Here is a 26,590-nt window from a genome sequence, read left to right as displayed (position 1 = left end):
TGCCGGAGGGTTGGGAGACAGGGAGAAAGTTAAAAAAAAAAAAAAAAGCTTTTCGAGTCAGAGAGAGGGAGAGAAAAGGCAAGTGGCGATGATGAGGCCCGGGCCTGTATTCAATGCGCTAAAGTAACTTTCTCGCTTCACTCTGTAGACCAAAGTTGTTAATGTGGCCAGTTGATTTGGGAATGGTGAAGACATGCCCACCGTGCCTGGTGTTGATTTTTCTTAACTAAGATATATTCTAATTAACGCAAGACTTTAATTAGTTGGCATGCCGTAATTTCACTTCGTTAAGGAATGCTGCCTAATTAGAAATTTCCATTTCTGTAATTGCTTACGCCAAACAATATAAGAACATCCCTAACTACTAATGCTGCAAAGATTTTACTGTCCACCCATAGCATTTCAATGTAAACATTACAGTAGTATTGTTGATACACCTCACACTACTCTAGTCTTTTCATGTTGGCACAACAATTGTAAATTGATCAAATTGTGTTGGGAGTTAATGTCATTGACGCTTTCCAGTATGCAGATATAAATCAGAAATGATCTGAATTATGTTTTGGTAAATCCAGTTAAAAGCAACAGGAATCTTTCAGTAAGTCGTTATTATTTTACATAATTACATGTCAACAGCAGGAGGACAAAGATGTATGTCGAAGATCCCTCTTTGAGGTATTCTGATCATGTGGTTGATCGGGTAAAGAGACATGTTTCAAGAAGTTTATTCTGATAATATTTCTTTATGTTAAGTACTTACTCGCATGCACAAAGTACAACTCTCACCAAACCTTCCCCTCGTCTGGAAGCAGCTAAATCCATTCACATTTCCATTAAACAACAGCTGCGTTGCGCCAGGCTGCTATTTTTCATGAACCAGCCACGTTTGTCCTTTTCCCCCCATTCCCTCCCTCCCTCCATCCCATCGTCTCATTTCTCTCTCTCCGTCCTCCCTTTCCTTCCCATCTTGCTCTTTCTTGTTTTCCACGCGGGCACAAGTGGGGCGCAGCGCCCGCGGCCGCCAGGTTTCCTGGCACGCCGCTCCCCATCCTCTGCCTTTTGTTTCCACCAGTGGACAACCATTCTCCGCTTCTGCTGTGTCAGTAAATATTTATTGGCCTTCCTTTTCCTCACCGCCCCCACTTGTTGGTGTGTTTCTGTCGACTGTGTGTGTGTGTGTGTGTCTCTCTCTGTGTGCGTGTGTAGTTTGCATGGTTATACACACACACACACAGATTCCTCCTCAACACGTACACAGACACACACCACCTCCCACTACCCTGCGTCCGGTGCTGTCACTCACACAATCCTGCAATGCCACCCTTTTGAGCCTCAACCTGTCTCTCCGCCCACCATCCTCCCTGTCTGTCTCTCTCTCTCTCTCTTCCTCTCTCTCTTCCTCATCTTCCCTCCATCATGCACGTGGCGAACGGCCATCACGGGAAAGACGAAAGAGAGAAGGAAGCTATTGCAGTTTTCTCCTGCTCTGCACACACTCCCCGTAACCAGAGTTCAGACAAAGGGGAAAAAAAAAAGAAAAACCTGTGTAAATGCATGTGACCTCAGTGAGTAAGACCTGCGCACACTCCCACACCGCTGACCGACGCACACACGCAAAACACACCCTCGCTGGACTCCCTGGGGCCCTGTGGCCTCGTGCTAGAGAGGGCTTCCTTCCTGCGGTTAAGACAAAGGAAGCCGGGGGCCGACAGGGGACCTGGGACGGCTGCTTCAAAGCCACAGGAAGCGCTGGTGTTGTCTCTTCCTGTGGAGGGTGTCGGAGCGTGGGGGGCCAGCTGCCTGTGTTTTCGCAGTCAGAGACGGGGCAAGGGATGAGTGCGTGTAGGTGTGTGTGTGTGTGTGTGTGCGTGTGTGTGTGTGTGTGTTGTTGCGGAGCGCTTGGCATGCACACCCCCCCCTTTTCCACCCTCTGACCCGAGCGACATAATCATTCCCCTGCACTGTAGGAATGAGAGAGATAGCACGCTAACAACCTCTCTCCGCGGGGCCGCTGGAAGCCCGAATCCAGTCCGCCGACCTCGCCGCTGTTTATCTACCAGTCTATTGTCCTCATTGATTTATGATGGAAGGGACTCACTGCCAGAGCATCAGAGCGCCTCCGTGTTTGGTTTCTCCAGCTCATGTCGGCGTCTTTGCTGACTCGTCACATGCTCCCAATGTGTACATGTCTCTTTTTGTGTTTGCGGACCCCCTCCCCTCCCCCCCTCCCCCCCCCCCCCCCCCCGCTCCAATGTTGGCGTGCGGGGGGGGGGGGGGGGACTCGGCGCGTCCGCGCCATGTGTTTTCCGACCTCGCGTACGTGTTTGTTTGTTTTTGTCTTGTGTTCGCCCTGGCTTCGCTGACGCTCTCCTCTTAACTCTTTGGCAGCAGCAGGACAGTTAATCAATCAAATATTTAAGCAGTGCTTCAGCGCTCAGTGGGTAGTCCTAGATTATCTGTGGCTGTTGGCAGTGCATGGCGCAGGCACATTATAAGCCTTGTCTCTGACTGGCATCGTCACTGGACGCTTCTCTCTCCCTCTCTCTCTCCTCCTTTCTCTTGGCCTCTGCTCCGTCTCTGCTCCCTCCCACTAACACGCGGCGGATCCTCCTGCTGATTTTCTGTCATTCCCTATCTCTTGTATTCCCTTCTCTTGTTTGCTGCTCTCTGTTAGCGCTCACTCTCTCCGCATAATTGTGGCTTTTCACATTGACTGTCTGACAGTAAGCAAGGCCCCTTAGAAGAGCTCTCATCTTTATGCCTCTGCATTCTTTCTTTCTAGGGATAAGTCCGCCTGTCTCCCAAAGGGGGATCTCCATTGTGGGTTAGCATTGAGTTTTCCTCCTATTATCTAGTGGCCCTCGCTGGCTTTGACACATAATTATCAAAGGCCTAAATAATTGTCTTTATTATTGCCGGTGTTTAGATGTAGCTTCGGCAGAGCAGGCGCGGGCATGGTAGCGTCACAGGGAGAGCAGAGAATTGAACTATTTATCTCCACCAGAGATTAGTTTAGCATGCTGTTAAATGACGTCTCGTCGCTTATTTAAGCTCCTTGTCCGTTTAAATAAACATGATTAATTTTCCTCCATACCTCCTTCATTCGCACACTGCACGCTTACACGTACACACACTCATATATAGCTTATTATGTTCTTCTTCTTTTTTTCTAAGTAAGATTATGCACAACAAAAAGTCTATGAATCGGCTGGTTTTGCAGCAGGAAGGAGCTCAGAACCCTGAACACTGAACTATGCTGAGAGCCACGAGAGGTCAGCTACAAGCTACAGGGCTTAGAGACGAGTGACTCGCTCTGGGTCTCTGTCTGAGTGAGTGGCTTCAGATGTACAGGGGATCGCTATTTGATAGAATTTGTGAAAAGCTTTATTTAGTAGAACTATGGCAACCCGTGAGGTCAGAAATGTTTTTTGGGTCTCTATAGCAACCGGGCCCCTCTGCACAGAAATCAGAAAATGAAAAGGTTTTTTTTGAGGGAGAAACAGCGAAGGAGTAGCAAGAGCAAAACTTAAGAATTGTATAGTTCATCCAGAGTTTAAATGTATCTGTGGGGGTGAACTCAAGACTGCGTCATCAGTTGTGACTCAGCTTTGTAATAATAGTTCACAGGAATGTGATGTGTGGTTCCAATTAAAATAAATCCAAATCACATGCAGGAAGAATATTTAAAAATGTCGGTCAGTAGTCACAAATGGGTTAAGAAATGTACCCAAATGTTAAATTAAGTGAGCTTCAAAGACAGATTTGATGGTTTCACAGAATATGACTGTATTGAAGTGCCGGTGATAAACATCATGAAGGTGCTCCAGTAAGTAAGCATCTTCGAGCTGAAGACTGTGGTTCAGACCCCTGAGACCTTTGCATCGTTTCCACTTAAGCTTCTGCTTATGTTTTTAAAGACGGAAGCGAAAGCCCACTTGCTTTAGGTATGCTATTCTAAAGCTGATCCTGTGGTCTGATCTCCCCGTGAAGTAGGCCAAGGGAAAAGATAATTTCCTCACGGGAATCAATAAAGCATTCATAAACATTCTTTGTGCTCATCTGCCTCTATCTGTATCTCATCTGTCTTGCTTTTTCCTCTCCTTCCTTCATGTTACACTGCAATCCGCTTCCTTTATTAACCTTTTCCCTTTACTTTCACGTTTTCTTTCTTTCTTTTTTCACATGCAAGCCTCCCACGTCCAGCCCCCCCACCTGATCTTTACTCTGCATATCCAGCTGCTTTAGTAAAGGTCAGCAGAGAGGCGGCAAATGTCTCAACATCTGTGGGCTGGTTTTAGCTCAACAAGTATTTCCACATGTTTCTCTTCCCTTTTCCCTGTGCGACACAAGACTGATCACAACAGCTGGGCTGTTTCCTTGTTACAGCCGCAGTGTGCGGCTGCGTAGTGGATTAGCACATTCAACGTCCTGGATAAAGATGGCTAGCGCTAGCTCACGGGCTAACATGGTGTAAAGATCACGTGGCAGGTCATATGATCAGCTTTACATCGCTACCCACTTGGGAGCATGTTGCTTCATGGTAACTCGATTTTAGGCAAAACCATATATAGTATAGCCATGGCTGGATTTTGCTTTCGACACACAGTCCCCCACAGGAGTCATTGTGGCTTGTAAAACATGAGACGGAACAGTGTCAAAATGATTTGGGTTGAAGGCCACTCTGCATAGAGCACTCTCTCCTGGAGTCATTAAATGTCAACCTAGTGCAACAACTGCTACCACAGCTGAACATATGTGTGTAGGCATTGCAGGAATGAGAGCTGTCACAACGAGTGATTGATAAAGCCAGTGCTGGGGGATGGAGTTCTTTGCTCTTTAATCTTCGGTTGAGCCATCATCGGGAAAACAGACTCTTTTGTTGAGCGCCGCTGATTTGTTATTCCTCCTCATTTCAGCAAATATACAACACAGTGTGAGTATCTTTGAACAGCAAACTACGGACACTAGAGCATAAAGGTTTGTTGTAGAAGGACAGAGGGATTTTTTCGTTTTTTTGTTTGAACCCATATTACATTTCGAGAGAAATAATTCCAAATCATCCAACGGTTGTGAATATTTTACATGCAGGCACACAAATACAGTGTATTATAGTTCAGTTATGTATTAAGAATAGAAGTGATATCCAGTGAACTATACTCATCTCAAGGGCATTTTCCATCAAAAATGTGTAGCTCAGATGGTTAAAGGGGCATACAATAGTAGTACAGACCTAATTATCCACTTGGAATGTGGACAAAATGTTCGCCCAGACACGGTGAATGTTTTCGGCTGGTTTGAAGTCATGTGTGTTTCCCATGGACAGTCGGCCCACTGTCTCCCGTTTCCTGGCCTCTGCTAGCAGCTTATATACTCAGGGACTCTGGCCCGTTTGGCTGGTGCCAGGAAACAGGACCTTGATTGACACCTCCAGTTTTAAAAGGTTGACTTTTCTACTCCCACGGGCCCAGTTCTGCCAGAGGAAAGCTTTTCGACCAAGCGTGGATGAAGAGGGAGTAGTTAAAGATGTGTGCCTCTGTGTGTGATTCTATGAATGTTGTGTGCGTGAGTGACTGTGTCTATTCATTTTTATATGTGGCGTCTGTCTTTTTTTTGTTATAATTTTGTTGTCGCTACAGTTGACTACTTTTGTGCGGGGTTGTACCGGCCCTCTCAGTCTGATCCACCCTGCACTCTGATGAAGACACTACAATGGAAGCCTTATCAGCTCCATGATGTATGAGCCCTTAGTGCCTTAATAGATTCCATTTATCCCCATTCACTCCCACTTTAATTTGGCTAGGCCGGGCAGGACGTATTCAAATGCCCACCGTCATTTTGATGTACAACCAACGACCAGCCAATCTAGCTGGCTGAAAACGGACAGTGTTTGCCACGTAAATGGGTCATTTCTTCAGCCTGAGCCCCAGTCTGAGTGTCAGAGTAAGATTCATATCAGCAGCAGCTTTAACCTTCTATACCTTTGCCAAACTGTAGCTTTCAACAAGCCGTAGCAACATTGTGTTCTATTACCCGACTAATATTTATCCTTTTGTTCCATGCATGCACCAACCTATCCCTGATATTTTAATCCCTAAACACTGCTTGGATCTCCAATTCAAGTGCTGAGTACCAAGCCATGAGCAGGATCGCCATTTTAAGGACATCAGAAGTCCCATTTCAGATATTGTCTTTACTCAACATGGATTTTTTTAACCAGTCTGATCCGTGTGGCTTTAGTGCCACATGTATGACCAAGGAATTCTATTCCATAAGCTACACCTCCCCAATCCTCCCGTTTCTTTTCAAGCTTCACTAAACGTGTGCAAAACATTATTGCGAAGCCACGTGTGATCTTAAAGCCGAGCAAAGTGAAACGGCTCGTCCCAAGCCCTGTAGCACTCCTTGGGGTGGGACCAGTGGTGTGGGAAGTCTATTGTAGTGCAGTAATAAGTCCTTTGCGTGACATTTTCCATGGCGTTGACATTCAGAGGGGAATAGGAGGACGGGCCGGCGGGAGCCACGTTCTCCATGACATGTGAAGGGAAAGGGTATTAGGGATGGGGACAGAGGGACGGGGGACGTGCGCAGTAAAGCGACATTTGCACAGAACGTGACATGGACGCACTATGCTGGAGCAGCTCTTTCATCTTTCTCGTTAAAACGTCAGGCCAATGCACCAGGTTCAATCTGTACTCGCTGTCCGGTGGGCCAGTAAACATTTTATCTAAAACAATGGGTGTGCTTCATTTCTAAAGAGGCTCTCATAGGTCCTACAGCATTAGGGCTCTTTTTTTTTGCTCTAAAATTGTGTGAAAAAAACAGCGCCCTCCCCAACAGGGACTTTGTTGTTGACTTGCCACAACTAAACTTTGATTTTCTTCCGTGGCAGATGAATCAGAGGGAAATGCAGGTGAAGAACAGAGCGTGCGCTGTGGCTCTGACGGACTCTGCTCACAACATCTGGCTACAGGAGACCAGCAAAGGCACGCAGGACTGGATGCAGCAGGTAAAAAAAACAAACCGCATGTGCACAAATATCCAAACTGAAGGCAAAAAATAGACACTGCAAATCAGACATGGCGGGTATTCCTGTGCTTTTATCTCATCATATTAATTCACCAAGCAGAGGGCTTAGGTGTCTTAGATTGTGCTCCTCCCTGATTTCCCCTCGCACAACCCCATTGACCCGCACAGGTGTGCCGACCCAACAGCCAGATCTCCAAGTCCTAGAGGACCATCGTTTGAATGTGTTCTCTGAAAGTGAAAAACAGTCCCCACCTCTTTCTTCCTGGGTGCATGTCAATGAATAACTAAGACGGTCAACCCTTTCGCCGGTGCGTGTGAGCGGCTTGGCATACACGTGCATGCATGATTGTGTTTATATGCGCCTTGTGGGCAAGCGTGTGAGATAGAATGCACGTGCACATGTGCATTTGTTTTAGCTTCATTTTAGCACTTGCCCTTTCTGGTGTGACCTCTACGCCATACGCGGCACCTGGGCTCACTCAGTATGCACATACAGATGAGGACCATCCTAGACCAGAGCTGCTTGAGAGCCGGTGATGCAAATGTCATGCACACACACACACTCACACACACACACACACACACAGACATCATGCCTTTTATTTCTATTTCTTCCTCTTTTATATCCCTTGCCTCTTGTCTTTGTTATTTCTGTCATCTCCCATTTTGCGTGAGTTACTTGTTGGTGAATGTATGTTAGTTTGAGTGGCGGGGATTCAAGGTTGCACTGGCCCTTTCTCCTTGTCTGGAATTTCCTATTTTTGATTCATCTAAGGGATGTTTGGGACACAGCATAATTGGAATGTTAATTGATTTTCTATTTGCGATGATTCCCCGGAACAATAAATCTGAAATAACCTTCTTTGTCCAGTCGGAGTAAGGGCACAGGAAAGGATTCACTCTCTTGTACTCATTAACCCTCCGTCCTTTTTTGGCGGGACCCAGAGATGAGCCCTCCTAATTAAAGGGATATTTTTCTTGAGGGAAATGGAAACAAACCTATCTACGCTTTTATGAAGGATGCAACAGATACAGCTAATACATTTCCCATCATCTCAATATCCTTTCAGCCTTATATTCTTTTTTAAATTCTCAATTGTTCGTCTCACCATTGTAGTTTTGTGCTCACTTTTTAAAAACGAGTTATGACCTCATTACTTGTTGCTACTTCCAAATAAATCATGTATTTCTCTCAGGGACCATTTAAATGATAATGTAAAGCATTACATCAGTTGTATTCAACATCAACCCAGCTAGAAAATCAAATTAACTTTAACTTAAACTAAGTTTAACTCTACAACTCTAACAAACTGTATTTCGAAAACGAAATTATTCATATCAAATTTTAACTTTCGTCAGTTCCCCGGCTTCTGCATGGGTGGGTTAATAAGCGATGGAGATTGAGGTGAATCCAAAATCTACTGTGTCCCGTGTCATTTACATTAGAAGACAATACTGTGAAAGGAGCTAGCAGTGAACGTGCATGATTCCCTGGGTGATGTATAAACGTGGGTTCCTGTACAAGTGGGTGCATGTGAGGTCGGGGCATCCAGCGGTGCACTGCTCTGTTCTCATGGGAGAGAGATAATTCCCACCCTCAGGGGTCAGAGGGGTTACTGGATGGTGGGACGGAGCGTAAAGAAGCAGAGAGTAGAAGAGAAGCCAGGGGATTTAGAGATCAGCGCCTGCTGGGCCAGGTTATATGGACCCAATGGGTCGGATGAGGTGCGACCGACGTCACAGCCGGGAGACGAAATAAGGAGGTGAGAGAAAATAAAAAGGTATACGCAGGGACTGAGCCATAAAAACTCCACCACGTGGCTCAAACAAAGTATGAGAAACGCTCAATTATTTAGATCCCGTTGACTGGCCCCAAGACAGAAAATGTTGGAGCTGTGGAAAAGAAAAACAACAAGACAGGTAGGATACGACTGAAGTGAATACAGATGGAAAAGAGAGATGAAGCTAGGTATGTGGAGATAGATGAGTAGCATAGTGAGAAGAAGTGAGGGAGATGGAGAGAAATGCGAATGATGGTGTACAGCTGGCAGCCTGTCACAGTCTCCAAGGTGTCTCCTGTCACTGTGCTGGCCTGCTGTCACACTCGAGTGGCCTGCCCAGAGCTCACATACATACACACATACAGAGTACACTACGGTCATGAATAAACCATCCTAATCCATAGAGATTATGAAGCAACCGGAGGAGGTGGGAGAGAGACGGACGCACAGGGAGTTAGCCAAAATTGATTCTCAGGACTACTTTCTGAGACTTTAGTTTGCAGGCTGCGGTGGGTGTCTGACGGGTTTTAGAAGAACACAGAGATTTCCAAGTCCTGTGTGGTAGAGGTACAGGTTTCCCATTCAATGCAGCCAATTGTACACCATTACATATTCACATAATACACATATTTGACCAAGTGTTCTGTGGTCCCAGTGTAGGCTTTGAAGGTGTTGTGTCTGTCTTCCTGCGACGCTTACCATGTAGTGGATTTGGGTACCTGAGAGAGACCCACTTGGTCCTTATGCAAACTCTATTAGTTCCTTCTGTCCAATACTCTCAAAGTGTGTGGGTTCAGCATGAGTGTTTGTTGTGTACGTGAAAAAAGCAGGCTGCCTTCCACTGTAAATTGTAGAGGGAAGCAGTTGGTGGTTCTCACACACACACACACGCACACACACATAGATGTACATGTGTCAACGAAGGATCAAAAGCAAGTAGATGAGTACGGGTGACACCTGCTTGCCATTTACACCCTTAGAGCACACTTTTAGTTTAATGGTTAACTTTAGCGCTCACATGGATGAGAGTTGGCGGGGGAGTCAAATCTGTTCAGATGTTTGTTTCACCGTCTGCCTTTAGTTCAATGGCGCCATTGATCGGCGGACGATCTGCTTGAAGTGATGCTGCAATGTGTCAGAGGCAACCGATGTGATGTGCTATCCTTTTGTCAAGTCGCCCTCCTCTAATCCCAGCCAGCAGGCCTTGCCTTTATGTGACTGCTGTTACGCCCGCAGTAACCCTGTGTGTGTGTGTGTGTGTGTGTGTGTGTGTGTGTGTGTGTGTGTGTGTGTGTGTGCGCATTTATGCAAGAGTTTGTGTGCACATGTGTTGTTGCCTTGACAAATCTATTCAAACCCCGGCCTCCCGGCCTCCATTGGTGGTGACGGTGGAGGTGAAGGAGGAGGGAGGAGGCTCCTTTGAAAGACTCCCCTCCTTCCCTTCTCTCCAGCCGCCTTCAGCCCACTGCTCCACAGCCCAGCTGACATCTTCTTCCAGACAGACTGAATGAATTAAAGGAGATACAATGAGACACTTGATGTAGCAGTCAAGGAGCCCCACGGCTTCTGTGCCGCTCCACACCGCTCTGCCCTCAAGCCCCGGCTCGGGGTGGGGGGGGGGGCGGCATCTAGGGCAAAGCAAAGGATCTAAAAATACCCAACATGCCACTGTTTACAGAGATGACTTGTCATCTTTTCCAAACACTGTGCCCCGCCCCCACCGTTCCCCCCTCATCTCTCTACTGTTCTCAGTTCAACACTCCTCTTATGCTATACCCCCTAAACGTCTGTACAGGGATCAATTAGGCATCGAGTGAATCCAGTGTCCCGGTATACCTTTGGATGCTCACAACATTTAATGAAAACAATCATGGACATCACTAGGGGTCGTGTATGTAGGTCTGTAGGGGTTAACTTCAGGGCCGACTGCCGAGTCAAAGTCTTGTGACCCTTGATTTTTTTTTTTTTCATGTTTGTTGTGTCCGTGTTTAAGTGTTTTTAGGGAGGTTGAAGTGGGAATGATTTCATATGTTTGTCTCCCCGGCCCTTCCTCTTTTAAGGGCTCTAGGAGTCAGGGTTGCTGAGGGCAAAAATGCAATAGCCTGTGTGCCTCCGTGTGTGCGTTTTTTGAGTTTGAATGGTTTACAGCGCTACACGGCTTTGTGGGAGACCCCCCGTAATGCAATCACTGACCCACACACATGGACACACAAGCATGTGCAACGCTGTAATGGCTGTCAAGGGGGCCCGGGTAAAAGTAAACACGGGAAGATAAGCAGTGATTCAGAAGGACGCCAGCTGCACATTCTAATCTCTTTTACGTTTTTCTCTTTCTTCTATTTAACTTTTATCTTATCTAGAGAACGTCTTCTCCAAGCATTCCATCTCAGACTCCCACTGTCCCTCTCTCCCTTGTTTTTGTTCCAGCGCCACAAACCACGGCATACCGAACCGCATCGCATGGTCAGAAAGTAAAAACATACTTTGATATGTTGTCATCTGACCCAGACAATGAAACATCAAAGCGTGGGAAGAGTAAGTCGCTTTGTGTGTGGCTTTGATGCAGTTCATCATTTCATTGTACGTTGGGTTTAACCCTGATGTGCTTGAAACGACCCGGTGGGAAGACGGGAGAACCCACGACGCAGTCAGATGAAGACAGCGAAAAACCCAGATAAAGAGGTCTTCTCCTCTTTCTGACAGTAGAGTTGTCAACCACAGGGGGGGGGGGGGTTGAGGGGAAGGACGAGGGGTGTTTGCAGGGGGTTATGGGTCAGCGAGCCGGGCAGACATCCTCCCCCAGGGCACCCACTGATCCACCATGGTAGAAGGCCTCAGCTCTCAACCACAAACAAACGGCGAGCTGTCTGAGCAACATGTCACAGAGCTTTTAATTGCTTGTTCCTGTCTCCCTCTCTCTCTCTCTCTCTCTCTCTCTCTCTCTCTCTCTCTCTCTCTCCCTCCCTCCACCTCGCTCAACAATAGACACACCTCTTTTCCCGATCACCGTCTCTCTCGTGTTCCTCCACACCTCCAACCTCTTTTTTCTTTGTCTCCCTTGCCTCCCTTTTTTTGCTCCCTTTTTTTTCTCCACATTTCAGTTTTTATTGATTTGTTTTATGTCTCTATTTCAAATAAACTGTGTATTTATCTTCATTCTGGGACAAACATGGAAACACCAAGAAAAAAAAAAGTCTACGTAAAAAAAAGTATTTCTTTTTGAGCGTGTGGGAGAGTATATTGGTTGCCCTTTAATTTCAGTTCCCAAACCTTCCACTGGACATAAGTAGTCGGTTACATATTTAGTAGAAGCAGGTCATGAGACGTTTGCCTTGTGGTTTTCAACTGTCAATATGCATATTCTTCCTTTCCCGACAGCACTGTTGTAACTGGGTGTCAAGTCCAGAGCCCCTGGACACACTGCTGGATCCCATGCTGCCGGACTGCCCCCGAGTCTCCGCAGGTATTATGCAAACTCTGTAAAAAGTACACTCCAAAAGTTCTACTTACAGTTTTGTTTTGATTTGCGTTTCATTTCCAAAGACAATATGACTTGATTTATTTTAAGGTAGCTAGAGTACTAGCATACTAATTGTAGGTCAACATATAACAGAGCTTCATATCTACTGAAAAATTGGATCCCACTGAGATAATTAATGTGGGTTGCCGTAGTTGTGAGTACTGAGAAATCATTGCATCGAGTACAGGGGTTGCCCCCACTTTATCGGCGTCATGGCGACCGGCAGGTTGTCAGTCAGCTTCCACAGTCGACCGTGCGTGCGTACTGGCACTGCCTTGCTGATCGACCTATCGGGAACCGCTGCCCTAGAGGCATAACCAGTGATAACCAGAAATAATTCAATTAGTGTGTTTAGCTTCATGGTATGTTGAAAAATCCATAACATGCTAATGACATCCCTACATGTCCTTTCAATGTAGCATTTTTAACATTTTAAAAATCTGCATAAATGACCTATGCAAATAATAATACATTCCTCAGTGTTTATTTCATCTCTGTAAACTGTATGAGTTCATCCGTGGGATGTAGCCCTGCAGATAACAAGGCTCAGTAGGTGGGTTTTTCTATGTGTATTGGGCAGTGTGTGTGTGTGTGTGTGTGTGTGTGTGAGCGGTCGTAGTCGGCCTCATCGTCAGAGGAACTGAAGCCGTGGTAGATTATCTTGAAACACAAATACACGCATGAACTTGTCTCACACACGTTGCAGAAATGTCGTGTTTGATTGAGTTTCTTTTTCGGTTCTCTTTGTCACGTCACGCCTTTTCTCTCTATTTTTTTTTTTTCATCATCTGCCCTGTTTCCCGTATTCATTAATCCTCTCCTGCGGTGTTTGGCTTCCTGTCCGTGCCCTCTCTGTGGTGGACTGGCCTTGATGATGTCATGGCCATCATGAGAATGTGTCCTTAATGTAGGATTAGGGATGAAAGCTGTAATCCTCAACATGACCGTTGATAAGAGATGATGAATGCAGTGTTGTTTGAAGAGTGACACACATTTGAGCAGGCAGGCACACACACAGAGAAACAAAATGAAAATCTTAACAAAGAGTATTATATCCGTCAAAATTACAAAATAACTGTTTTTTACTGCATGTTTATGTGGTGATTGTTAAATGTAGTACTATGTAGACTTTGCCTCATCGATCATTTCCATAATAACTCCAGCTTCCGGCTTGTAGGTTTTATTCTCCTCAAAGGCCCCCTGTGACACCTTGGTGAATGCATAGGTCATCTTACACATGCTCCGCATGTTAGTGAATACATCTACAACACTGCTATCTCCTTTTCGGCCGATAAAACACCATGTTCCACCCGGTGTTATGTGCGTGGGTGGCCTTAACATCTACCAGTGAATCAGCTTCTTGAAATGTCATCTAGTCTTCAATAAAATAAAATAAAAAAAACATACCGTATTTCATCTTCAAATGTCATTTTTCTTTCCTTGATTTATTTGATGTCTCTTCTCGGTGACTGCTGTCAGTCAAAAGACCGCAACCTTTTGAGCCAAGATATCGCAGTCTACTTTTTGAAACTGTTTGGCCCGCCTGGCTTTGTCCTATCACAGGCCTGTTTGACACAGCGTCCATCTGTATGGATGCACCATTGACTTGTGTTCTATTGACTTTTGCTCCTTAAACCGAGCTGAATGGATCGGAGTGTCTGGCCTGTTAGCAGAGCTGCCAACTCCTCCTGTATCTGGTCTTTTGGTTGCAGCTCCTAATGTCAAAGGTTGTCTCGGGCCGTCATTGTGTCCCCGGCCGCCTGGTAAGTTCATAGGCAACAGCCATTGTGGTAAGAGTCACAGCGGAGCGGCAGAGGTGACGAGGTTGAGAGAAGGTTGAGGGAAGCCTGTCAGGGCTGCATGGTCCAAAACTCAATCAACTCATAGAGTTACCTCGATGGTACGAGCGTGTTGGTGGGGGGATGCTCGGTGTCTCAGCATCAGGGAATGGACCTGTCAATCCTGGTTGTCATGCAAGCACACATGCCCCTATGCAGAGACACACATCCCAGTGTGATCCACTGGCTCTCGTGTGAAGGCCGGACTGCTCCAGGCCCAGGTGGACCGGCCAGCTGTTGGGCATAGCATGGGATCGGACCCACGATGAGATATCTGAAGGCTAAGTATTGGATGTGCTTTAATGTGGGCTCTGGGACTGGTCGGGCAGTATAATGGGATAACTGTGTGAAGGCCACTGCTCTCTTTCTGTGTCTTTCTCTCTCTCTCTCCTTGCTCTTCTTCTACTTTCTTTGAACATCTCCCTGCTCGCCTGCTCGACTTGCGTTCCGCCTTCCTGTGTGGAGCAGTGATGATATGATGATTGTGTTTCCATGCTGGCAGACTCTTTGCAGCAGGAGGTTGGGAGAAGGGGAGGCAGGGCTGGTCTGCTATTCCTAATCATCTGTGGAGCAATGGCAGTATACCATCATGGCAGTCTGACTGGGGTGGAAATAATCAGAGAGGGAGGGAGGGAGGGAGAATAAAGCATAGCAGCGATGTCCTCCAAGGTTTCCATTTGTTGTTTTAAATGCAATTCAACCTAAAACCATTTCCTTTGCATTTGACTGGCGAGTTTCCCTCCCTATTTTTTTTAATTGCGTCTTTATCTTTCTTCCTTTTACGCACTTTTTTTCTCCATCTTGCAAAAGGAATTTCGTACTCAAGAAGGTCATTGATCTGGCATTTGGCAGTGGCATCGTACACTGGCAGAATCAGTTAGGGGCACGCTGATCACGGGCAAAATATGCAGATAAAGTAGAACTTACCTCTTGTGTGTGTGTGGTTGAGTAACTACACTCTGTGAGTGGTGCGTTGTTTGACTGGTGGCCTTCCCAAGAGGTAATCATTTCAAACCCAAAATGTTGTTTAGATGCCAGTACAAGAATGAATGCAAGATGAGAGAGAAGGAGGGTGAGGAGCAAAATGTGGACTAAAACACAGGAAAATCCCAGTCTGAAGTTATTCATCTGCTAATCGCTCCTTTGTTTTCTGTATTCTGGTGAGATGGTTGATCAGCTGTTTGATCAGTAAAGATGCCATTTCAAAGGTGGAAAAACAAACCCTTTGTTGATGAACACACTTTTAGGCACACAGACTCATGTACACACAACTTCCTCTTGGGTGATTACTCATTGTCCAAGCTGATTATTAATTACAAAGGGAGACCTCTCTGAAGGTAAACACTGATTAATGGCTAACAAAAGTAAGTTAATGTCTTACCTGCTCTTTAATTACCAACTCTGCTCTGATACAAGCATCAGAACACAAGCCTGTAATTAACCCTAATAGACTGGAGGACGAGACTCGCTTTCATTTTTTATCATACAATGAAATACAATAAATATTTTTTGATGTTCCCAGCTTCCGTCCTGGTTTTCTATGATAAAAAAGTCAGGATTGCATTGAAGCAACATCTCCTGATAACATTGGTTAAAAACATGAGAAGAAACTGACATGGGAGGTCAATGCCTTACATCTTTACCCAAGGCTCAAACCTCTGTGGTTTAGTGTTATTAAAGTACTTAGGTATCATAGAGACCAAAAAGAGGGACTGGGAATAAAAGCTGCACACACACACACGTACACTATCAGGCTCCTTTTGTGAATGTGCCATGTGCTGCTGTAGGTGTGACTTGCCCATAACCTTCACCTTCCTGACCCATGCATTGCTGACCATAAAGCACCTCTAGCTGTGTACACCTTCACCACACACACACACACACATCTGATTGAGATCAGTATGACTTAACACTTTTAGAGGAAACTCTCCATTCAAATTAACCTCACCACCTTCAACCACTGTTATTCCAGCTTGGTGAGTTGGAAGTCTGCTGCCGCGCTAGAAGATCACATAAAGATGTGTATGTGTCGTGCCTGTGTTTTCACATATGTGTTTCCGTGTTTTCTTAGCTTGACCGGCACACGTTGCGCTAGTGATGCAGGAAATGGACTAGTAAACTCCGGTGAACTGGACCCTAACCTCTGACCTGGAGAGGCGGAAGTTGGATCAGGCTATTGTCTGGGTCACTTTTGTGACAAATCACATCATAGGGAAGTGGAAAATGCTGAGTGCGAGGACTCCTGATATCTGGGCAAAGTGAGCTGATTTCCTCTCAAAGTGAGATGAAATGACAATTTAGTTTGATTTGTGATTGAACTTTTGATATCATAAACCACAACTATATAGTCATTATACCAATTCCTTGTAGTTTGATTTTAGTCCAGCAAAGATAGACCAGCGCTCATTGTATTGTTGCCATCTATCTAATCTTTCCTTTTCATACCAAGCTTTCAAACAATGATAATCTGAAAAACTTTTTATTTTAATTTTAGTGCCTGAGCAACTTTCTGGAAGTTATTGGCCAAATGCACCAGTTCACCACGCTCAAACCAAAAGCAACAATGACGTGATCATAGTAATGGAATTGAGTTGAAAAAGGTAACACAAGTTATGCCTGAATTGAATGGTTAGTGTGGAGAGAATATGGGAGCTGTGCAGGGAGCTTTTTTTATTCTATTCTCTTTTTTCCACCCTGTGTGATTTTGTTTTGAAGGGTTCGAGTTAGGATGCAGAAGCTCGATGCCATAATGTTACCTGGGAAACACAATCTTCGGCAGCTGAAGTATTTTCATTTTTATCACGTTATTTTTCCAATAACCAGCTGGACTCGGCCAAATGTTTTCTATTCTTTATTATATTCCACATACACTCTGATTTGAAGACACGATAAAACTGTTTTTTAGAATCGCAGGAAATGATTTACCCAGCAAACGAGCTGTATAAAAATGCAGCTTTTAATTAAACGGGGGCTGCAAATGTCAAACAGAAGGTTGAGGACGACGTTGACACATTCAAACAAATCTGTGTATCACTGAAAAGCCTTAGTGTCTTATGTTTTTCACTGCCTCGATTGCAATTCTGTTAACACTACACTGATTATACTAATGAATAAGACCCTTCAGAAATGGTGTTTGGTCGTGCACAGCTGGTTTGTTTATGGAAAGATTTGGCGTTAGCCAGGAAACATTTATGCTATGCTGGTTAGTCGGTAGCTTCTTTGGTCCTTGATAACTGGAGTGAACTTGAAATGTGCATGTAGATGTTAAGCCAACCAGCATGGGTTTGTTAATCCACCTGATACCTTCTTTATAAACGGCTCTCAAAGCTTAACAGTTAACAAAAAACACCCAAACATGTGTGTAGAATGTGAAGCATATTTCAGAGAAGGTTTTCTAATTGGAGTCGCCAAATTCTGGGGAAATGTATATATTATTTTTTCCATTTAATGGAATGGTGACACCATGGATGGATCAATGGTCAGCAATCTAAATGGGAAAACATGAGGTAGGTGGATCGGAAGGCGAGGGCACAATATAGACTCATCAAAAGTCTGTTTTTGGATGTCAGAAAGTTGTTGCCATTTTTTGGCCGTTCACTTCCTGGATACCGAATGCGGGGAAGTTGTATTGGCAATATATAGAATATGTTATATGATGAACCACATGTCAACGTGAAGTGGAACATGGCTTGAGTGTTACCTTGACTCATTATCAATATGTTATTCTGTAAGATCAACAGAAGATAGGAGCAAAAAAGGTGTTGACTGAACAAAATATCTTCCCTCTAAGCTTTGTTTTCATTTACTTTACTTTTAATTCATATAAATGTTTAGACATCTGAATTGGAGTCACTGAAAGGTTGCAGTAAATATAGACGCAGCTTCTGTTCATGATAGCTAGGAGAAAGGAGACGGCCACAATCTGTTTGTCAACTTTAGTATTCTTTAAATGTTTCTAAATTTATCACAGCTCTGATAGAAGATGTGTGAATTTGAAACTTTATTTATGTGGAAACACATTTAGACACAACAGTAGAGCCTAAGTTAAGAATGACATTTGAACTGAAGCTTGAGATGTCTTTTTGAAGAGAATAATGAGCACAATATTTTATATATATATATATATATATATTTCACTTTCACTTTTCTCTTATCCCAGTGGAAAAACAAGCCCACAGAAAATAATCTTTAGCCTTTTATGAGGAACTTTTCCTGGAACATCTGAACCAACCGTGATAGATTCCTCCTGCAACTCCTGCATTTTGTGTCTCGCACAAAACACTGCCCCCAGTTCATTGACGGGTCACAGCAGCGTTACATTGTGACAGGGCAATCTGTCACGAGGGTCGCCATCTCTCAATGACATTTCCTTCCAATCAAAGACTCGACCGCCTTGATTCCATTGTTTGATTCAATTCTCGAGGACTGTCCGTGTCTATTGATCTATTCCAGCGCTTTGCTTTCTCTCCAAACATGAATCTTCACCCTGATCAGGATCAAAGATACGCCGACATAGTCAATAGACAACTCCTTGTTACAGGTCCAAGACAACATTTGTTTGCCTTAACTGACAAACGAGAGGAAATGAAGGAGATCAATACTGCGAGCTAATAATTGTACCACCTTGTCAAAGTTAAACACAATAATTCTTCAGCACTGAGGTCAGGTTCATGAAATGTTGACTCTTTCATTAGCTTATCTTTACAATGAATGTGATCTATGTAAGGATATTGCATGAGTTATCAATTGAAATATTACATTTATATTTGAAGCTGCAGTAACATAAACTCTTTATCATAATAATGGCTGTTTTTAAGTATGTTTATTGTGGTACACAGATTGACCTGTGCTTGAGACCAGTGCATTTTATTTTGAATAGAAAGTTAATATATTGTAAATAAAAATGATATTATTTACGGCAAAACAATGGGGAGGAACCCCAGTAGTCTAATATTCGGTTAAATTTTTTTAAAGTACATTAACTACTGGGCATAGATATTCTTAAAAATAAATGGGTTTATGCAACGTGTCCATGAAGGATGCTGACAAGATGTGAAGTGTGATTTATAATCTCTCATGAGCAGAGCACTATTGCTCTACAGTTTAGGCTGTTGTGATTATGCTAACTAGAAGCGTGTCTGGAAAGCCCAGTCTGTGGTCTTGAGTTCACCCCTGCACTAGGTAAACTCTATCCAGGAGGCATTTTATCCTCTCCTCCTTTCTCCTACTCGTCCCATTATCCCGAGGACGGGAAGAAAGGGGAGAGACAAAAAAGGAAAGAGCCAGGCATGCATAAATGAAAGTTCAACAAGGTTCAATGAAACACTTATACAATTTGCTGCAATATAGTTGGGTTTTATAATCTCATTATCATCTTAGTGCCAGATTTGCCCATGAGGGCCGTTCTGTATTCACTCTTATTAGCTTCTCAGATTCGTCCAGTTGTCCTTCTGCTACCCGCCTCTCAGCCAATCACTGGGGCGGCGTCGCTAATACATACCCCCTCCTTTTTGTTTCATCGCCACTTGCGATACCTTTTACTGCTTTATTTAGGCTTCTTTTTTTTAAAACTTTTTCTTGCTATGGGGCAAACACATTTTATCCAGCAGTCTGCTAATAACTATATGTAAATTTCTTTCAACTGAATTAATTTCCCTTTTTAACAGATCGGTATCTACACCATACAGTAAGTCTTTATTTTGTTTGTGCTGTGACTTGAATGTGTGACGAACATAGAAATAGCATTCAGACAACAGAGAGAATTGCTCAAAATACTTTGAATATACAAAGCATCTCAATTTTCTTCCCCACTATGAATCCTATATATTTTAGATGCATGTCACCAGTTCATTTGCTATCCCAGCCTGTTTGTTTACCCTGGTTTTCACGTTTAAAAGCCGGACTCCTTCCTCTCTTGAGTGTGCAGGGTCAGATGGGGGAGCTAACGTACAGAGTACAGTAGAGCAGGTCACAGGCTGCTTACAAATCCCTAAACCTCGCTCTGAGCTGCTCTTGGTAGTGTCTATCCCTGGTCACTCAGAGGGCATCACCAGATTAGTGCTTCATGGACATGGATCTCATTTGCCCATATGGCCTCTTCTCATTGACTCGATATAGGCTCTAATCCGCCCAGCCTTTACCCCTGACCTCGACATGGGGCGAACCACTTAGAAAAAAAAGAACACACAAGCATATACTACATTTGACGGCTTTGGGATGAAGTGTAGAGTCAAGGAAGAAATCGGGAGCCAGTGTTCTCGCAATCATCAGTGTCTGTTTGGGGATTTTACGTTGGAAACCAGAAAAAAGTGGGAAATACCATAATAACGTGCTGGATTGTGGCTGTATACCAGTCCTAGGTGCATTCCCCGTTGTGGAATTAATCCAATAAGCCCCAGTGGGCAACGGCAAATCCTAACCACTGCCTTGTATTATAACTCTTAGCAATCACGTTCATCCCATAGTCTCCCAGAATCACCTCAGCGTCATTAGCGGGATAAAAGTAGCCATCCAAGGTGTTACAGTAATGCTATATATTTAGCAACACCCCTCTAATACTTATCACCATTATTGGATGTTCCCTCGTCAGTGAGAAAACACAGACTACAAAAAATACATACGTGTTTGTGTTATTAACCAATGTAAACAATTCAAACCCACAAATGCTGATGGATCTATTTTTTATTGTTACAATCCTTTTAATCAACATTAATGAATGTACCACACCTATTTCCACTTATTCATTTCAAATTCTTCTACTGATCTTCCGGGCTCAGTTGCACTTTTCATACATGTCTTATTGTTATGGATTCATGAGGTCAGTTCATATGGTTTAACTGATACTGACACATACATTCTGAGATCCAAGATCAGCGGCCCCCAAGTATTGTAATGACACTCTGCGCACACTTTAAGTATATGGTTTAGATTTTACTTTCTTAAGTTAAAACCCACTGACATTCTTCATTTAAACGTGTTTGATTTTTGTGGAAGATGAACTCCTCATTTATTTTATTTCATAATTTAATCCAAAATTCATATGATTGTTGTGAAATAAAAAACAAACATGGAATCTGTGAGAAGGTATTTGGAAAGTAAATAATTAGAGCTGATTAGAAAATAAAATGAATCCCCCTTGAAAGTCCTTGAGCACCACTCCACCTTATATTACAATGCTTATTTCTCCTATGATTATGTATAAAAGTGGGTATGCAGCAGTGACCTTGGATCCTCCTCCATGCTCTAAGTTGACATCTTGACGCTTAAAAGTTGTATTAATCAGCCATCTCGTGGACAGGATACAGTCGAGAAACCAATGTGGCAATTAAAAAGGGCTTTTTTTCTAAGGAAAACACCATGGAGTAGATAGCGATAATAAACACAGCTTGTTTGTAGCCTAGGAAGCAGCAATTATAAAGTGCTTGAGGAGTTGTTGTGCTTATTGTGCCCGGGAGTAATGAGATAGCCGGCGTTGATCCTCCACTGATGCTATGGTACCTAATCCTCAACCCTCTTTTCCTGCTTCTCTTGTTTATCCACTAACATCCTCTGACCATTGCTGTCACTGCTCCGGGCAGCACCCAGTGACCTTTAACCTTTAAGCTGACTTTTCAGCTCTTAAAATGCTCTAGCACAGTCAACAAATGTGTAATAAAGTGCAGTGTAGTGATTTTTTCCTCAACGTGCTACTAAGTTGTTTGTTTTCCCCACAAAACCAATAGCTCTGTAAACACACGCCTTAATGTTCAAATGCTCTGCCTCGATTTTTTTATTCTGTCTCCATGTGCATTTTACTTAAATGGCAATAAAACACACTGTGGGATTATGTCATTTTGTGAACATATTTTGTCAATAGAATATTGTTATTCATTATTTCTGATTGGCTGTGGCTTAGGAAGTAGTAGTAGAGCAGGTAGTCCGGAGATTGGGTGTTTTATCCGTGGATTTTCCAGTCCTCATCTCCAAGTGTTGTTGGTCAAGATACTAAACCCCCCCGAAAATTGTCCCTGAAGGCTTTTCCTTGTAGGTGGTACAACAAATGTTGTCCTTAATGTCTCTCTGAAACCTGGGTGTTGTGAGCCTTTACACGCATCTATTCTATACTTACAGACACTCACCGACACTTGTGTGTATGTTCTCGCAAGGAGAAGAAGAATGCTGTGTGTACAGGCGTGTTATCTGGGCGACCTAGAGACAGACTGGTTATCTCCACTGTGAGCCTCTCAGGGCTAAACTACAAAGCCAGCGGAAAAACCCCCCCCCCCAACCCCCCCCACCCCTGCCTCTGCATTCGTGTGTTGGTCAGCCAGTATGTCCGCCTACTGCAGGGCTCACCTCCTATCTAATCAACGTAGACAGGCCACTTGCCTGCATACCCGCACACACAGATGAAATGTATGCTCACAGATTTGAATGCACACGGACATGCTCAGAGATAGCGGTACACATGTAGACACACTTAGTGATACACCCCTGAAGACACAGGCACACACACATACACACACATGCTGATAATCACAGACAAACTCGAGTTGAGATATGACTAGCTGTTTCAGTGAGATGCGAGTGGGGCCCAGAGGGCACATTTGGGGGGTCAAAGGCCAAGTGCCAGACGTGCCAATCAAGTAGTGGGGGAGCAAAGAGGAAATAAATTGGGCCTCACGACTCTCAGGAAGAGTCCCCGTCCTTGATTCCAAGTCACCTGACCACTGTGTGACTCTGACCCTCCTACCGTCACCTCCACCCTACCTTGTTCATCTACCCTAACAGGATCTCCAGCCGCTGAGGAGACCTTTTGAGATGTAAAAGGTGGGGTCAGCGTTCTGAGGGCGCAAATTCCAAATCCATCTTTGGCGCCATTTTAATCCCTCTTTTGTTTGGCTTATAAAATGCTTTTTTTTTTCCTTTCAGAGGGCATGCCAGCCGACTGTCTGATGTTACATAGGGCAGCTCCCCTTTGCCCCCGCCTTGCCCTTTGAACAACATGTGGCCAGATAACAAACCCCTAAACAAAAGAGGTAGATTGCCAGAGCAGAAGAAAGGTGGGGGCTCGCACTTTGTGTCTGCAACACTTCATGAGCACTAAGCGAGGTTGGCACCAGCTGTTGGAGCAGAGATGAGGAGAATCCGGGGGAAAAGAATTGCGTTTGGCACCAGGCGGCTATCAGGCTGTAATTAGTATAGCTAACATACCAGATGAAGGAGTCAAGTCTAGGTCAGGGTAAAAAACTTCAAGGGTCTTAGCGGGTAAGGGTTGGAGGGCAAGCCATGCCCCCTCCCAGCCTTGAATATAAACTCATGCCGTGCCTGCTCAGATTTGCTGAAATCTGCATTGACCTTTGACCGCGAGGTGTCGCAGCCAGTCACATGTCAGACTGGCTCCCGTGGAACACGCTGGATGTTTTCATATCAGATTTGATCAGTAGTTCCTACTCAAGACCTGCCCATCCTGACCCGAGACTTAATCTTACACACGATAAGGCTTTCGACATCGATGTTACCTTACAGCTTAAACCCATGCTTGGCATACCTGCCCCGCTCTGGCCCCGGGATCAACCTTTTTCTGTCACACAGATATGCCTTCAAACCACTCAACAGATGAATCAAAGCATGTATGGAGGAAGTGCTGGATGTGAGAGAGAGAGAGAGAGAGAGGGTGATTGTTTTGTGCAATATTTTGAAGAATCACATTGTAATCGCTTTCATATATGGATACACAGCTTGGTGTGTAGCCATATATGAACAAACGTGTGTGTGTTTATGGATGGGTGTGAAGGTCACTGTGCATTCATTCCTGGTTTCCTAAAAAACCTCTAATCCTCTAATGCAACCATAATCTCTTTTAATACATTGAATATTAGTCCACAAATCACATGATAATAAAGTGATATGAAAATGTTTCTTTCGAATGACAGAGTGCACTAAGGATTTAACCCAAGGTTCTAATCGTGGCTGACACTGGTTGATCATGTCACAAGGTTTATGTCCGTCGTTGGCCTGTAACCTCCTCACAGCAGTGACTAAAAGCTCACCAACCATGTTTTTTAAATAATAAAACATATATATATATATATATATATATATATTCCTCTGGTAACAGCTGTAAGTTACAATGTACAATACATATGATTGTTTTTCTTTCATAGGTTTTGTTCTTCAAATACTTTCCTCTGAATAACCTAAGGCTCTGAGAAGTAAAGTTAAACAAGGTTTGACTGCAAAATAACTTGAACTATGTGAACTTTGGTGCATTTAATTCATCCTGTGTGCTATTTGTGGTGCTTTTCATCTCTCGAATCCTGGCCTAGTTTCTGCATCTTGTTTTTTTTTCGAAAAACATGAGCTAAGCTGTGGTGCACAAATCAGACAGCCATTAGATCGCTGCACTGTAGGTCTGACCTATGACCCGCTAAGCCCCTGCCCCATCCCCCTGGTAAACCTCTCAACCAAGCCTGCCCCCACCTGCCCGCCCCATGCCCTGCCCATTGCCTCTCCCTTCTTAGAAATATTATTATGGTGTTTGGATCATCCTCCTTGTCTTCCCCCATACTGTAATCCTATTTGCTCCGTCATGTGTTGGTGTTCACAGATGGTGAGTGTGTGTATGTATGTGTGTGTGTGTGTGTGTGTGTGTGTGTGTGTGTGTGTGTGTGTGTGTGTGTGTGTGTGTGTGTGTGTGTGTGTGTGTGTGTGTGTGTGTGTGTGTGTGTGTGTGTGTGTGTGTGTGTGTGTGTGTGTGTGCGTGCGTGCGTGCATGCGGGCGCGCAGGCGATATGACACCCAGCAAACTCACAGCTGTTTTGACTAGCTGACTGGCCCCATTGTCTTTACCACACATCCCAGTGTGGCCCGGCTAAAACACACACACATCGGGCCAAACCAAGCATTTGAAATTATTGTAATTCTTCATCCTTCACTTTCCTCCTTCTTCCGTTGTCTTCCTGCACAGTACCGTCCCTGCACTTAATGAACACGTTAAGCTGAATGACTGCGGTATGGGGGTAGGAGGGTGGCGTGTTGGGGGGGCAGGTGGGGCGGGTGTGCGGGATGGGAGGCATTGAATTGCCAATCATTGTTGAGTCCGGGGCAAAAAGAGAGAGTGAAAGCGCTGCAGGGGGAGCGGTCCCTGGCAGTGCTCCAATGGCTGGCGTCTCGGCGTCCGCGTTTAGTTCCAGCTGAGCGCCCACAGTGGGCACGGCCGCACTGCCTTCACTGTGACCTCTCGACCGAGGACCACTGCTTGCCTGTCTCCACCACCCCTTTTGATTTATCCCTTTCTTGTTCCTCACACCCCACTTCTTATCCTTTGTGTTTTGGAAATGGCTTCATAAGCGCCAAAACAGATGTTTTTAAATTGATTTGTCAAAGCAATGGGATTGGTGGAATTTCTTTTGGCCTTTTCTTTTTGTTTTTTGTATACAGTGGCACCTATAATGCAAATCCAAACTGAAATGTTTTGAACAATTTTATTTATTTCTGTTGGGATTTTGACATTCATTTATTTTTGTCAAGTGTCCAAGAGCTGCTTTCAATTAAAGGAAAGTTTTGCTCTGTTGGCTCTCATCAACTCAGTGGTAGTTGAGATTATCTTTCTTTAATACTATTGAGTGCCATTTGTAAACAAAATGTAAGTATTGTTTACATAAATAATCAATGAGATAATAAGTGCATTAAGCTGTTCACAGAAAAAGCTCATTATTGCTGTTTTTGCAATTGTACTGTCAACATTTAGGGGAAAATGCAGCAATATGTATTTATTTACTTAAAAAAGGGCAACAGTGTATGATCTTTTATTGATTGTTATTGAAATATTATGGTCTTCAACAGTATGGTAATATTGCATGTTTACACTTTACAACAGTTTATACTTTTTGCAAAAAACTTTCAAACAGGTTATGTTTGTTTCACAAGGTATGGGCAGTTTGTTTTATTTCATGAAAAGCTGCAATCACAGGCCTTGCAGGCTTTCTCCTATTGTGTGACCTCCTTAGCCTGCACTTGAAGACTTTCTCTCAAAGTGATGCCCTTGACACTGGCTCGGTGAATGTTTGTCGAAGCAATAACACTATCAAGTGCTGTAGTTCATTGGAAATAAAGACCTCCAGCAGTTAACTAAAGGAGTATTCTATAGTGACAGACCTCTGTCCTTTACCCCCGTTCTTTACTTCTAACCATATTGTTCCTCTACAGGTTTATTTGACAATTATACCTAAGCTTGACTTCTTATTCCTATCCAAGAAATGTTTGGATTCTGAAAGAATTAATCTATTAAAGTAAAATCCAACCACAGACAAATATTTTAAAAATGCTTGTTTTAGAGGACACAATCTCACCTGCTGCTCTTGGGTTTTAGACCTAATAATTGTATGTGTTTTTATTCTGGAGCTTGCTTGTTGTGCTGCTGCACAGACATTGAACAAGGTGGG

At 44.1% G+C, this 26,590-nt stretch overlaps 1 protein-coding gene across 1 annotated transcript in view; it reads left to right on the top strand.

Annotated features, from left to right (window-relative positions):
• Window positions 1-26,590, top strand: part of arb2a (ARB2 cotranscriptional regulator A) — a 150,186-nt gene that overhangs the window by 88,725 nt on the left and 34,871 nt on the right. The window contains exons 9-10 of the mRNA XM_037481748.2: window positions 6,890-7,006; window positions 12,186-12,270. Coding sequence (XP_037337645.1) covers window positions 6,890-7,006; window positions 12,186-12,270 — 202 coding nt within the window. The remainder of the gene's footprint in view (window positions 1-6,889; window positions 7,007-12,185; window positions 12,271-26,590) is intronic.

The sequence above is a fragment of the Pungitius pungitius genome, chromosome 5 (assembly GCF_949316345.1).
Source record: "Pungitius pungitius chromosome 5, fPunPun2.1, whole genome shotgun sequence".
NCBI classification, from domain to species: Eukaryota; Metazoa; Chordata; class Actinopteri; order Perciformes; family Gasterosteidae; genus Pungitius; species Pungitius pungitius.
The sequence above is the reverse complement of the archived record's forward strand: the minus strand, read 5'-3'. Positions and strand labels throughout refer to the sequence as shown.